This window comes from Capsicum annuum, chromosome 3 (genome assembly GCF_002878395.1).
Source record: "Capsicum annuum cultivar UCD-10X-F1 chromosome 3, UCD10Xv1.1, whole genome shotgun sequence".
Taxonomy (NCBI): Eukaryota; Viridiplantae; Streptophyta; class Magnoliopsida; order Solanales; family Solanaceae; genus Capsicum; species Capsicum annuum.
In genome coordinates, this window is record NC_061113.1 from 1592277 (window position 1) to 1605054 (window position 12778).

General features: G+C 32.2%; 1 protein-coding gene across 1 annotated transcript; it reads right to left on the minus strand.

Moving 5' to 3' along the window:
- Positions 1-9751: 9751 nt before the first annotated feature.
- Positions 9752-12756, minus strand: LOC107864485 (cytochrome b561 and DOMON domain-containing protein At3g25290). The gene is made up of 3 exons (XM_016710855.2): positions 11984-12756; positions 11050-11298; positions 9752-10384 (listed from the first exon to the last, which is right to left on the minus strand). Exons 1-3 carry the CDS (start codon positions 12620-12622, stop codon positions 10076-10078), a joined length of 1197 nt encoding a protein of 398 aa, XP_016566341.2. The 5' UTR covers positions 12623-12756; the 3' UTR covers positions 9752-10075.
- Positions 12757-12778: the final 22 nt, after the last annotated feature.

A 12778-nucleotide genomic window follows, 5' to 3' on the forward strand; every position in this document is an offset into this window, starting at 1 on the left:
TATACATTATATACACTACAATTATACAATATATATTTTTTAAAATATATATAAACAATTACACATATATACGTATCATTCAATATATAATTATATATAACTATACGTTCTACTTTAAATAAAACATATACTACAAATCTACAATAGTACAATATATATATATATATACACACTACAATATATATATATATATATAGTTATATACTAATTTATAAAACATATACACATTTATACGTTAAATTTATAAAACATATACACATTGATTCTGCTGAGTTCTCCCGCGAAGTCATAATTTCTTCAAATTTCTGCTCGTCATTCGGCTCAGGTTCCATTCCTTGATTTCTTCTTTCTGCTCTAATCCAATATCTGAGGCAAACTAGAACATTCATTACATTGCCTCCCAATGAGTGTCGGTTGTCTCCAAGTTGTTGTCGTCCCTGACTAAAGGCGCTCTCTGATGCAACGGTTGACATTGGAACGTTCAAGATATCTCTAGCTAATCTTGAAAGCACAGGATATTATGATCCATTATTCCTCCACCAATCCAACGTGTTGATCCGTCGTCTGCGATCCTCTAGCGGTGACCGAAAATAATACTTAAGCCCTTCTCGATAAGTTGATGTGTAAGCTCCCTCGTCAACACTGTTCCAACAGGGTAAATCATAAAAGGAATCAGGAAAATCACAATGTGCCGGCCTTTTAGAAAATGATGGCACCTCAGGAGGATGAGGAGCGACAGTTGGACTGATATGTGTCGGTACAGCTAAATCAACTAAATCAGTATAGTGGTTATATAATTTATCTATGTAAGCATTCGCATCAAACGTAGCCGTCCACAAATCAGGTTGTACTTGTTCAGAATCATTGTTAGTATTTATTTCTAAGTTACGATAAATAAGAGTACTAAAGTGGCACATAGTATGGTATTTAATGCACGGATTTAGCATAGCACTAACCAAGAAAATAGGGGGAATCGGGAAAAAATATTTTTTTAATTTAGTAAACATGGCACCAACAACATTTTCATAACCTTCTTTATTTTTATATTCTTTGAGCAAACTAGAAATATCGATTATATATCCCAAAATATTACAAACAGCAGGATAATAAGCACCAGAAAATTCAACTGTAGCTACATAAAATTTTTTCAAAAACTTAACAAGATCATTAATTACAACCCAATCAGAATCAAGTAGCATGCAATCGGCAGAATCAGCAAATGAACCACAATGTTGGTTAAAAGTTAATGTAATAGGAACTCTATATTTATAACAAGTTTTTAAAAAATCATACGTAGAATTTCATCTAATAGCAATTTCCTCAGGCATCAATATTGGTACAAGTCCATTTTCTTGACATTTAACTTTAAATTCTTTAATTCTCAATCTACGATTATTTTCTTGTATAAAACCAACAGCAAGACGGATTTTTTCAATATAAATCTCAAAAAACTCAAGACCATCTTTTACAATTAAATTATATCTATGGCATGTACACTTAATATGAAAAATTTCAAGTAACGACGGTGATAGCTTAGATTTCAACTTTATTATAGCAGTCTTGTTGTTAGAAACGTTATCAAAAGCGATACATAAGATTTTATTTTCGAAACCATAAAATGCTGCAACTTTATGTATCGAGTCAGCAATAAATTGTCCAGTATATTTACGATCTTCATCATATAAAAAAGCGAGAATACGTTTTTGCATCACAAAATTACCTTCCATCCAGTGACAAGTAACGGTTAAATAATCATTTTTATTTACAGCACGACCAAGATCAGAAGTTAGGGATATTCTACATTGAATATTTTTTAACAATGTAGATAAATAAAAACAATATTGTGAATGAAGTCTAAAAATATCAGACCGACAAGTACCTCTAGGAATACCATTAAACATAGGAATATAAATTGCTTGAATATAATGAATAAAAGCATCAGAAGAAGGAAAATTAAAAGGCAAACAACCTACAGCTACCATTTTTGTTATTTCTTTCCGGTCCCTCAATTTATTATACTTCTTCGTTACGTGACCGGTTGTTGGGTCCATTCTAGTTTGTGTGGGCCCACCAACAGCCTCACCACCTTATGCAATTTTTAACTCCCTTTCGTGGTATTCAGCTAAATGTCTCATTAACGTACTCGTACCCCCTGCTTGCCTCCTCTTTTATGCTTATATATTTTTTGACAAATATTGCGTTGCACCTCAGTATCTGATATACGTTCAAAAAAATTCCATGCAATACTAGTTTGTTTACGAGCTCTTGGGGCACGGGGAAGGAGATTAACCGATTCGGATCTAACGTTAGCATTTCCTACTTCAGGTGTTTCACCAATATTTTCATCATCTTCATCTAAATCAACCGCATCTACTTCATTTTCTTCTTCTATACCGTAATTTTCTTGAACTTCTAAATAATCCATATCGTGAGCACCTACACCTATTTCTTCCTCAAAAGGTTGACTAAGTGGTACCGGAGGCGAAGGCACATGGGTATATCTAGTACTTGAAGTACCTCTACTGCTAGTAATTCGCTTTTTGCTACCACTACCACTTCCGGGACAAAAAATTTTGACACTTTTACTGAGGTTTCTTAATTTATCCATAATATAAATCAAACTAAAAAATATTCAAAATACAAAAAAAGTAATAAAAATAAATATTCAACAATTAATACACTAATTATAAATTACAAGTAAGAGATGGAACGACAATACCAAATTTTAGAAGTATCTGAAGGTTGCGACTTTAGAAATTTCCACTCGTACTTAGTAATCGCAAAATTAAAAAAAATTAAAGTGAGCACTTTAAAAATTAAATATATAGAATATTTGAGAATTGAGAAATGAGATTTGAGAGAGAATGAGATTTGAGACTTGAGAGGATGAAAAATTATGTGGAAAATGATTTGAAAGTGTAGGGTATTTATAGAAATTTTTTGGGGATTAAAAAATGATTTTAAATAAAAAAAACTTTTTTTTTTTATATATTTGGGCCCAAACTAGCCGTTATAGCCATTGGGCCAACGGCTAGTTTGGCCCAATTTTCCAAAATCTTTAAAAAAAAAATAAATTAAATAGGCTTATCCGGGCCGGGCCGGGCCGGTTATCCGGCGGGCCCTAACCAAATTGAGTCCAGTCCGGGTAAATCAGGCCCAAATTCAAAACCCAACCGGACCGGGACCCGGGCCCTTAAAGCCTTGGGCTTATCGGGCCAGGTCAAACTGATCCGGTTTTCTTTAGTGGACCGGTTCGGACCGGTTAAAATTGGCCCGTTTGACACCCTCACCTAGGGGTGGACATTCGGTTTGTTCGGTTTGATTAATTTAATATCGGTTCAATTTTTTAATTTTCGGATTGACGAAAATGACGATCGTAACCAAACCAAAATAATTATTTCAGATTTTTATTTCGATTTTGAAGATTAAAGTAGTAAGCCTTTCTTTGTCATGACTGGGCATTTAAAATTAGTGATTTTTTTAGAAAAAATAATTTTTTCAAACCTATTTTTCATTTCCAAATATAAGTAACTCAACATGGATGAAATGAAATGAAATAACCAAAAAAAACATTATTTATACTGAATATATATAATAAAAAGATATATATATATATATATATATGTGTGTGTGTGTGTGTGTGTGAGTGAGTGTGTCTGTGTGTATGTATATGCATGTATGTATATATTATTTATAAAATTTTGATTTTTCGGTTTAATCGAATTATTTTTTTGAAAAATCGAAAACCAAACCATTTAACCGAAATCAAAACCAATCCGAAAAATTCAAAAATCAAAATCAAAATTAAAATTAAATTTTGATTTGATTTTTTCGGTTTGAACCGTAATATGCCCAACCCTACAGACACCCACACCATAATGTGTATACAGATTTTACTTTTACCTCAAAAAATAGACTGTTTTCGATATGCCTTCAGTTCACCCACTATCACAACACAATTAGTACATAGTCATAATTAGTAATTAGTAATTGTGTACATTTTTTTCATGATCTCTTAATGGATTGTTATCACCTGCATCTTCAGCTGCAACATCAAAATCTATGTATGGTATTATATTAGTTAAGTTATTATTATACGTAGGGACGGATGTATAAAATTTTATGTTTACGAATTCTCTGAATCACAACCCTTTAGTTTTTGTTAAAAGTGACAAGTAAGTGAAAATCTAATTTTTGAAAATCTGGATAAGAAAAAATAAGGGATAAAGTAATTTATTAATTGAGTCCTGCAGTGTGTGATTTAAATTAATTGAGTCTTTAATGTAGATATCGAACACCAACTAAAAATAAAAAAATAATAATAAAAAAAAAAGATAAATCAAGTAGATCTTTTTATGTAATTAATAAATGATAAGTTGACTTTATCATCTTCTGAAGATAACAAATTTAATATTTTGACAAATGTATTGAAAAATGATTATAATTGATAATAAAGTTATACTAAAAACTATTTTCACTGTTTTGTTGGGTGACAGTTTTCTACTTTTGGGCTTTGGCTAAACCCAATTCCAATCATTGTTCTTGGGCTATCAAAAGAGGCTCACTTACCTCAAATATTTGCAAAACAATTTATAAAGAGAAAACTGCACATATTCTTTATTAATTTTTTAGTATAAGTTTTAATAATAAATTTTAGAGATTTCAGTTAGTGATTTAAAGTGTATATATATATATATAAAACAAAAAAATTGACATGGTATACATGTGTGTAACTAACAGAATTTTTTTTTATAGAAATACATATATCTATTATATATATATTTATACGAATATACATTTGAATATACAAGATATCTTTGAATCATTCACAACGTTGTTGCTCCCCCCCCGGGCTACGTGAGAAATCTTGAAACTTTTTTTTTTTCTTTTCAAACACATTATAGTTGTATGTCTATGATGGTGGAAAATTTAAGAAGAGAGGCGTGAAGAGAGAAAAATATCAAATAAATGGAAAAAAATATGTACAGATCAGTACATATTCTGAAAAGTGATCAAATTTCAATATTAGATCAAAAAATAAAATTAAGTGTTCAATTAAATCAGTCAAAATTTAAGTAATTATATAAAAGATATTAATTGGATATTATACAAGCTATTATATTTGTATATGAAGGTCTTACTTAAATAATAGTTTTTTGACTAAGTCAGATAATTATTTTATACATTAATAATGATAAATAATGAAGGACCCTTTTATTTATGCTATTTAATTTTTTCATTTATAACGGGACAGAGCAAAACATATGATAAAACCAAAACCATCCTTAATTTTAAAATTCAAATGCTTTAGTGACAAAAAAAAAAAAAAAGAGAGAGAGAGAAAAAATAGACGGGACAGTTCGATGTACTAAATTTTTCGCTATGTTCAAGTTTGAAGAAAGGCTGAATCATTAGGGTCTATGTTACGCAGTCTGAACTATTATAATCTACTGTATACAGTTATTTTTACGCGTGAACCCAAAACCTTCTAGACAAATAACAGTCACTGTATCAAATACTTCAAGATCCCCATGAAAAAACAAATTGAAAAGCTCAAGATTAATTATGGGTTGATTAGTCATTAAGCTATTGGGTTCCTTTTACCTACACATAATTATGAGTTTCATTAAATCATTAAGCAATTAGGGTCCCATTTATATTTGTTGTGTATGTATGCACACGTGTTAAGTTTAACTTTTTGTCTGTGACTAAGGTCAAAATAATATATGTTGTTAATTAAGGTTTTTAGCATGTGAAATCCACTAATTTTAGTCAAATTAGAGATAATACTAGATATTAAAAGAAAAAAAAAAAAAGGAACACCATGCTAGCAACCCAAAAAGATATCGAAAAGATTGTATAAATCCAATTCGGGGGGAAAAAATAAAGAGATTAGACAACACACATGTTAATAGCAAGACTTCCACTAATACTTTTACTATTAATCATATAAATCTTAATAATTTACATTTTAATTTCAAAGATAGTCTCGTGACTAATATATCTATATGTTACCAACAATAGGTCCACAAATATTTTCTCGTGACCAAATCTTTCTAAATGAAGATTATTTTATCGTGAATCAACAACATATCCAACAACATATCCAGTAAAATTTCACACGTGCGTGGGGTTCGGAGACGGTAAAGCATGTGCAAATCTTAACTTTACCTTAACGATAAAAAGAAATTATTTACGGTAGACTCTCGTGATAACGTATCATGAATCAATTGATAAATAAGATTGCGATGTAACTTTTACTATTTAATGATGAAATGTTGTTAATTCTTGATTTGTCATTCTTTTGAAATTTTGGTTTAAAATTACATTTGGTTTCAAAACAAAATTACTGCTAATAATGCTTCTGAAATCATTGCTTTTTCTGCATGCAAGTGACAATCATCATTCTCCACTTTGTAAGTTTATTTATAACTCAATTTTGTTTACTTAAAGTTGCTGTAGAGTTAGAAGGGAAAGTTCTGGAGCAGTCGTAAAATTGTCATTCGTGTGATCTATAGGGTATGAGTTCGAGTTGTTGTGGAGGTAACCATTAATATTTGTATTAGAGTAGGTTGTCGACATCATACACCCCTTAAGATGCGGTCCTTCTTTGAATCCTGCATAAACGTAAAATATTTTATGCATCAGACTGCTTTTTTAAAGTTCCTAGAGTTAGAAGGGAAGTCTTGAAGCAATGATAAAATTGTCTCCGTGCAATCTATATACAGGCCCGAGTTATGTGGAAGTAACCATTAATATTTACTTTAGAGTAGGTTAGTTCTCTACATCATACACCCCTTGACGTGTGGCCCTTCTTCGAATCTTGCATACACGCGAAATGCTTTATGCACCGAGGTGCCTTTAAGAGCTATATGGAAGTAACCATTAATATTTACATTAGAGTAGGTTGTCTACATCATACACCCATCTTACGTAAACGCGAAATGCTTTATGCATCGGGATGCTTTTTTAAAAGTTACTAGACTAATCAAACCAAACTATTTAAATGAGGGATTGACAAGTAATACATTAGAATTTCTCCTATTATCAAGGAAGTGAAAAGGAAAGCCATATTCTGATTGACAACTACATTAGAGCAAATTATGGCATGTGTTTGGTTATTAATTAAAGAGATTTCACCTACCACTTTATTTGATGACTACAGCTCATAGAGAATTTTTTTGGTTTCCCGGCGTTCGGTGCCCGTATTGGAGTCTCAATTAATTCGGATCGCGCGTTGCAGGGCCCATCAAGGTGGCAGCACTCCCAACGGAGTTTTCTCCATACCCATGATCGAACTCTCGACCTCTGGTTAAGGATGGAGCAGCCCCATCCACTGCACCACAACCCATGTTGGTCATAGAGAAATTGTTTCTAAAGGCTTATACAATAACAATATTGCCAGTACAATTCCGCAAGTGAGGTCTGAAAAGGATAAAGCGTACGCTGACCTTATTATTAGCTCGGAAGATAGAGAGGTTGTTTCCGAAAGACCCGAGAAGACTTATAACCTCTTAAATACATACATATTAAATGAAAGATAGGATATAGTGAGAGAAAATTTAATCCAGAATATATATATTTTTTTTTATTCCCAAAGTATCCTCCAATCCAACAGGTCAAGGACTAATCCTCCGCGGATCTAAGCTCCATTTAAAAGTTTGCCGCTGGCCAATTAGTTGTTGCATGCACAAGGCGGGAATCGAACCCCCGACACTTGCTTAAGCGACCTAATGAGCTAACCACTAAACCAACCAAGCTTGGTTATCCAGAATATATTTTAATTATAAGTCATGTTATAAATATGTTTACTTTAGGTCCTATAATTTTTTATGAGTTTTTTGTAGGCCTATTAGTGAATTACTATTTTTATTCTGCCTAATATAACTTGTGGTACGAAATAAAATAAAGAATCATATAAGTTCGGTGAGAATTTATTATTTATATAGTTAATTTAATTTCAAGTTAATTGCATTTGAGGCGTAATTGTTAGTAATGGTGTAGATTATTTACTTATTATTAATGAATATTGTACGTCACGGTTAGTAGGTAGGAGTGTTTTGTCCTGTTGTCTGTACTAAAAGTTGTCATGCTGCGATGGTAGTTTCCTTATTCTGTTTTAGTGGTGACTGTCGTGTTTGGGTAGATTGATTATCGGATTATTCTATGATAGTCTTGTTTATTATTTTTGTTGTTGCGTTACGACCTATTGATTCGTGTCTCTATATATTTATGTACTTTCTGAATCGGTTTTGTCTTGAGCGAAGGGTCTATCGGAAAACAGTCTCGTACTTCACCTCAGAGGTTTCGGTACGGACTGTGTACACTTATCTTCCTCGGACTCCATTGTGTGAGAATATAATGAGTATGGTGGTGACTGTTGTGTTTTGGTAGATTTGATTGTCGGATTATTCTATGATAGTCTTGTTTGTTATTTTTGTTGTTGCATTACGACCTATTGATTCTTGTTTCTATATTATGTACTTTCTGAATCGGTTTTGTCTTGAGCCAAGGGTCTATCGGAAAACAACCTCTGTACCTCACCTCAGAGGTTGCGGTACGGACTGCGTATACTTACCCTCCCCGAATTCTACTTTGTGGAAATATACTGAGTATATTGTTGTTGTGTGTATACCGTAGATTACTTATTGATGGATAAACTTACCTTTGGCCTCAAAAAGTCAAATTAGTAGAAATTTAATTATGTTTTACGTTATTTTTTAGCTTCATAATCACGATTAAGCTTTCATAATTGTAAACTTGTAATTACATTTTCACAGTTTCGCCAAACCACTCAAACCTATTTGACGTGGTAACTTTCTTTTTTTTTTTTTCATGTTCGGTGTTTGGTATTCGTTCAATTAATTTGTATTTGTGCCCACGTAAGACCTATTTAAGGAGAAGATACCTCCTAACCAAAAAAATTTCATATTCAGATTCGAATACGAGACTTTTAGATAATGATAAATGAATCATATTCACTCCATCACAACTTGATCTGTTTGTATTGGTTGACGTGGTAGACTGGTGGTAGTTAATTCTTTTATATATTGAGTAAAACATCTTATACCTCCTTGAACTATGATCAAATTTGCTACGACACACTTCAATTTCACGAGGGTCCTATTACCCACTGAACTCACTTTTAGCGTATTTTTGTCAATCTTTTAAGCTGACGTGACAATTTTTGTCAATGACACCTTTGACGTGGGCTTTATTTTATGTAATAAAGGTGTCATGTCAGCACAAAAGGGTGACAAAAATATGTTAAAATTGAGTTAGGGGATAATAGGACCCTGTGAAGTTGAAGTGTTTAGCGTATTTTTGTCAATCTTTTTAGCTGACGTGACACTTTTTGTCAATCTTTAGCTGACGTGGCACCTTTGACATGAACTTTATTTTATGTAATAAAGGTGTCACGTCATCACAAAAGGGTGACAAAAATAAGCTAAAATTGAGTTCGAGAGTAATAGGACCCCTGTAAAATTAAAGTGTGTCGTAGAAACTTTCGGCATAGTTCAAGAGAATATTAGATGACTATCTCTTCTATATTTGATGAACAAACTTTAGCTTACAAAATGCAAGAATTATGAACTATAGCAATCACAATAATAAATAAAATAATTAAAAAGAAAGAAGTGTGCATTATATTCACATTAACAATCACATAAAGTGTCAGATTTTTATTTTGTGGGGAAAATATCATTATAATATATTCACATTCCTCAAGCTAAATATACAAGAAAAAATATAGCAACTAAACTCCATATCTTATATTCTTTAACAAACATCAACAAGTAAATTAAATAACAATACAATAACAAAGGTACCCTCAAGTCTCTTAGAATATGGCTTCTACACAAGAAGAAAATATAAAAATTAATACATTTCAAACCAAAAGTAAAATAAAGAACACAAAAACTGACAGTGCCCAGGCACCAAAGCTCTCGTTATGCTAAAAGTCCGGCGAAAAATCGAACCACGACATTTTATTATACGTAGCGTTATCCCACATATCTGCAAGTGACTGTCTCAGCGACTTGAACCCGTGATCTTGTGGTCACATTTAATAACTTCAAGAAGTGAGAGGTTGTTGTTGTCTTCCATTTTGTCCATCATAAAGTTTATTATTTGATTTTCCAGGCTTCTTTTTAAGTACAATTATCCAAGTAATTGCTTCTAAAATAAGAGCAATTCCTCCAATAATTGATAGAAAAATAATATAAGCCAATTTCCATTTTCTTCCTGGTTGCAATATTTCAAGACCTTTAAATACATTGATGATGCCTAGAACAAGTACACCATATCCAACTCCATGGTGATACATATTCCAATAAAATCTGTATTTGTGATCCTTCTTTGGCCTCAAAAATAATGCAAATACCTACAATTTTTGTAAGTGGGTCAATAAAATGGATGAAAGAATAAATACGAATAAGCTAGGTGATTTATTCTCATATATATGTTCAGAGGTGGCCGGCGGTCAAAATTACAATGCATCGATACAGGTGAAAGGTAGCAAATACCTGATGAAATAGTTGGGACGCATGAAAGAGGGTCGATCGCCGTTAGTATAAGAAAATAGTTTTAAGTTATATACACCATTACTTTGAAAACAAAAAAAAAAAATACACTATCAGGTCATCATTACTTGTTATATCATGTAACTGTCTTATTTTCATATTAAGATATATTCACTTGTATGGAGTCTTGCAAGTGGCTATATCTTTCGAGTAACTTGACAGTGTAGAAAGTTATTTATACCAGAATATATTTACTCGTAAAAAAAAAAAAAAAAGTTTAAATTACATAATATTTAATATAAAAAAAAAATTATACTATCAGATCATATTTATCTTATAGCTGGTAACTACTCGTCAATCCATTTTTCATCTTACCTATAAGTATCCTTCAAATTACCTAATAGAGTAGAATTTTTTCTTTATCGACGATTTATTTAACTGAAACTCTAAAAGAAAATTTTAAACCACCCCCCAACCAATCTAGATTGACCTTCTAAATTAAAGAAATAAAAGTTTTGGAAAATACCTGAAGTGTTGCAAGACAGAACAAAGCAATACCAAAATCTCTATGTGAAGTGTACACAATTCCTTTGGATTGGCTTCCAAGTTTTAGACCAGTTGCCCAACCAGATACTCCAATAATATAAGATGATACTTGGCAAGTCACATGTACATAGAACCATACTGGATCTACAAATGTTCTTAGATATCTTGCTATCATTATTCCAATTGGAAATAGAATTCCCCAACTCACAACATTCAAAATTCCATGAATCTGAAAAAAAAAAAAAAAAGATAAATAAATAATCGACAAACAAAATGAATTGGGAACTCTTCAATAATGTCGACTGGTGCGTATCAGATTCGTCAAAAATAGTGTAACTTTTAGAGAATCCGACACGAATATAGCATCATTATTGGAGAATTCAACTAACATAACTTGACACGTTAGTGGTGGTTGAAGTGGGATAAAAGTTCAATAAAGACAAAATTTACAAGGTGATTTCTTCTCGTTTGTCTAACCATTTTGGAGCATAAAGCTATTCGAAATCTGTGTTGATGGAAGTTAACATGTATCCGATGAAATAATTGAGGTGCGCGCAAACTGATTATCTATTCATTGGACCTGGTTGATTCACTTGTTTCATCTCACTGCATCTTCGTCTGCTGCAATACAATAGCTTGGGTCAGCCTTGGTTTCAGCCAACTCATCTTGATTTCGAATTAAATTCAAAACTCTAGGTAAATCTTTAATATATATAAGAGTTCTGAATTTAATTCGAAATCAATATGTTGAGGTGGCTGAAGCCAAGGCTGGCCCAAACTATGTACTGCACCACGCGACAAATATACAGTGAGATGAAACAGGTGACCGAATCAACCCGGTTGATGAACAGATACAGCAATATTATAATAATTATTTAAAAGGGAATGAAAAGGGTGTTTCTTGAAAAACTTACATTTCTATTCTTGACCATAGAATCCTCATGATGTGCATTACTAACACTTTGCCCTTTCATCAAATCAAGTTTCCCTTTGGAATTCAAATTTTCAGGTTGAAAATCATGAATCCCTGGAAATGTCCCATTCAACACTGAACTTCCAACTTGCCAAACCTGATTCAATTCTTTCACATCTTTTGGCAATTCAACACTTGCAAAAATTACCATCATCTTATTACTATACATAGCCTCCATATTTGCAACGCGATACATAATTAGCTCCCCTGGCACGATGGACTTATACGAATTCAACTTGAATGTCTTCACAACTATGGTATCGTTGAGATTTTTAAACGCGATCATCGCTTGTGTGCCAACCATTCCTGTTCCAGTTGGATTTATTCCCCAAGCTATCCAGCCATTAGGGTTAGTAGGAGTAGCTACAAAGGCTAAATTTAGTAAAGAATTTTTTGAATTGTAAGTCCAATGAATGTAACAATTCAAATGTGGCAAGTCATTGCAATGTTCATATAACTTGTTGTTGGTGAACTTTTGTGATGTACATGATGACATGGAATATGAAAATTGAGGATTATTCAAAACCAAGAACATAAAACATAGGGTTATAACACAACATGATTGATCATACAATCCCATTTCTTGAAATTCTAGGGATCTTGAAATTTCAATTTATTTATTGATTTTGCTGTTGTGAATGAGAATTTGTGGTCACCAACTACTACAAGTGGGAGAGAAAAAGTTGTGAAACAAGTTGAGTACAGCAAAAATACATAAAGGCATTATGTAGCCTTA

Coding starts and splice junctions, on each gene's coding strand:
- LOC107864485 (XM_016710855.2), bottom strand. CDS start 12,622: ATGGGATTGTATGATCAATCATGTTGTGTTATAACCCTATGTTTTATG. Junction 11,299..11,983: donor CTATGGTCAAGAATAGAAAT/GTAAGTTTTTCA, acceptor TTTTTTTTTCAG/ATTCATGGAATTTTGAATGT. Junction 10,385..11,049: donor TCTGTCTTGCAACACTTCAG/GTATTTTCCAAA, acceptor CAAAAATTGTAG/GTATTTGCATTATTTTTGAG.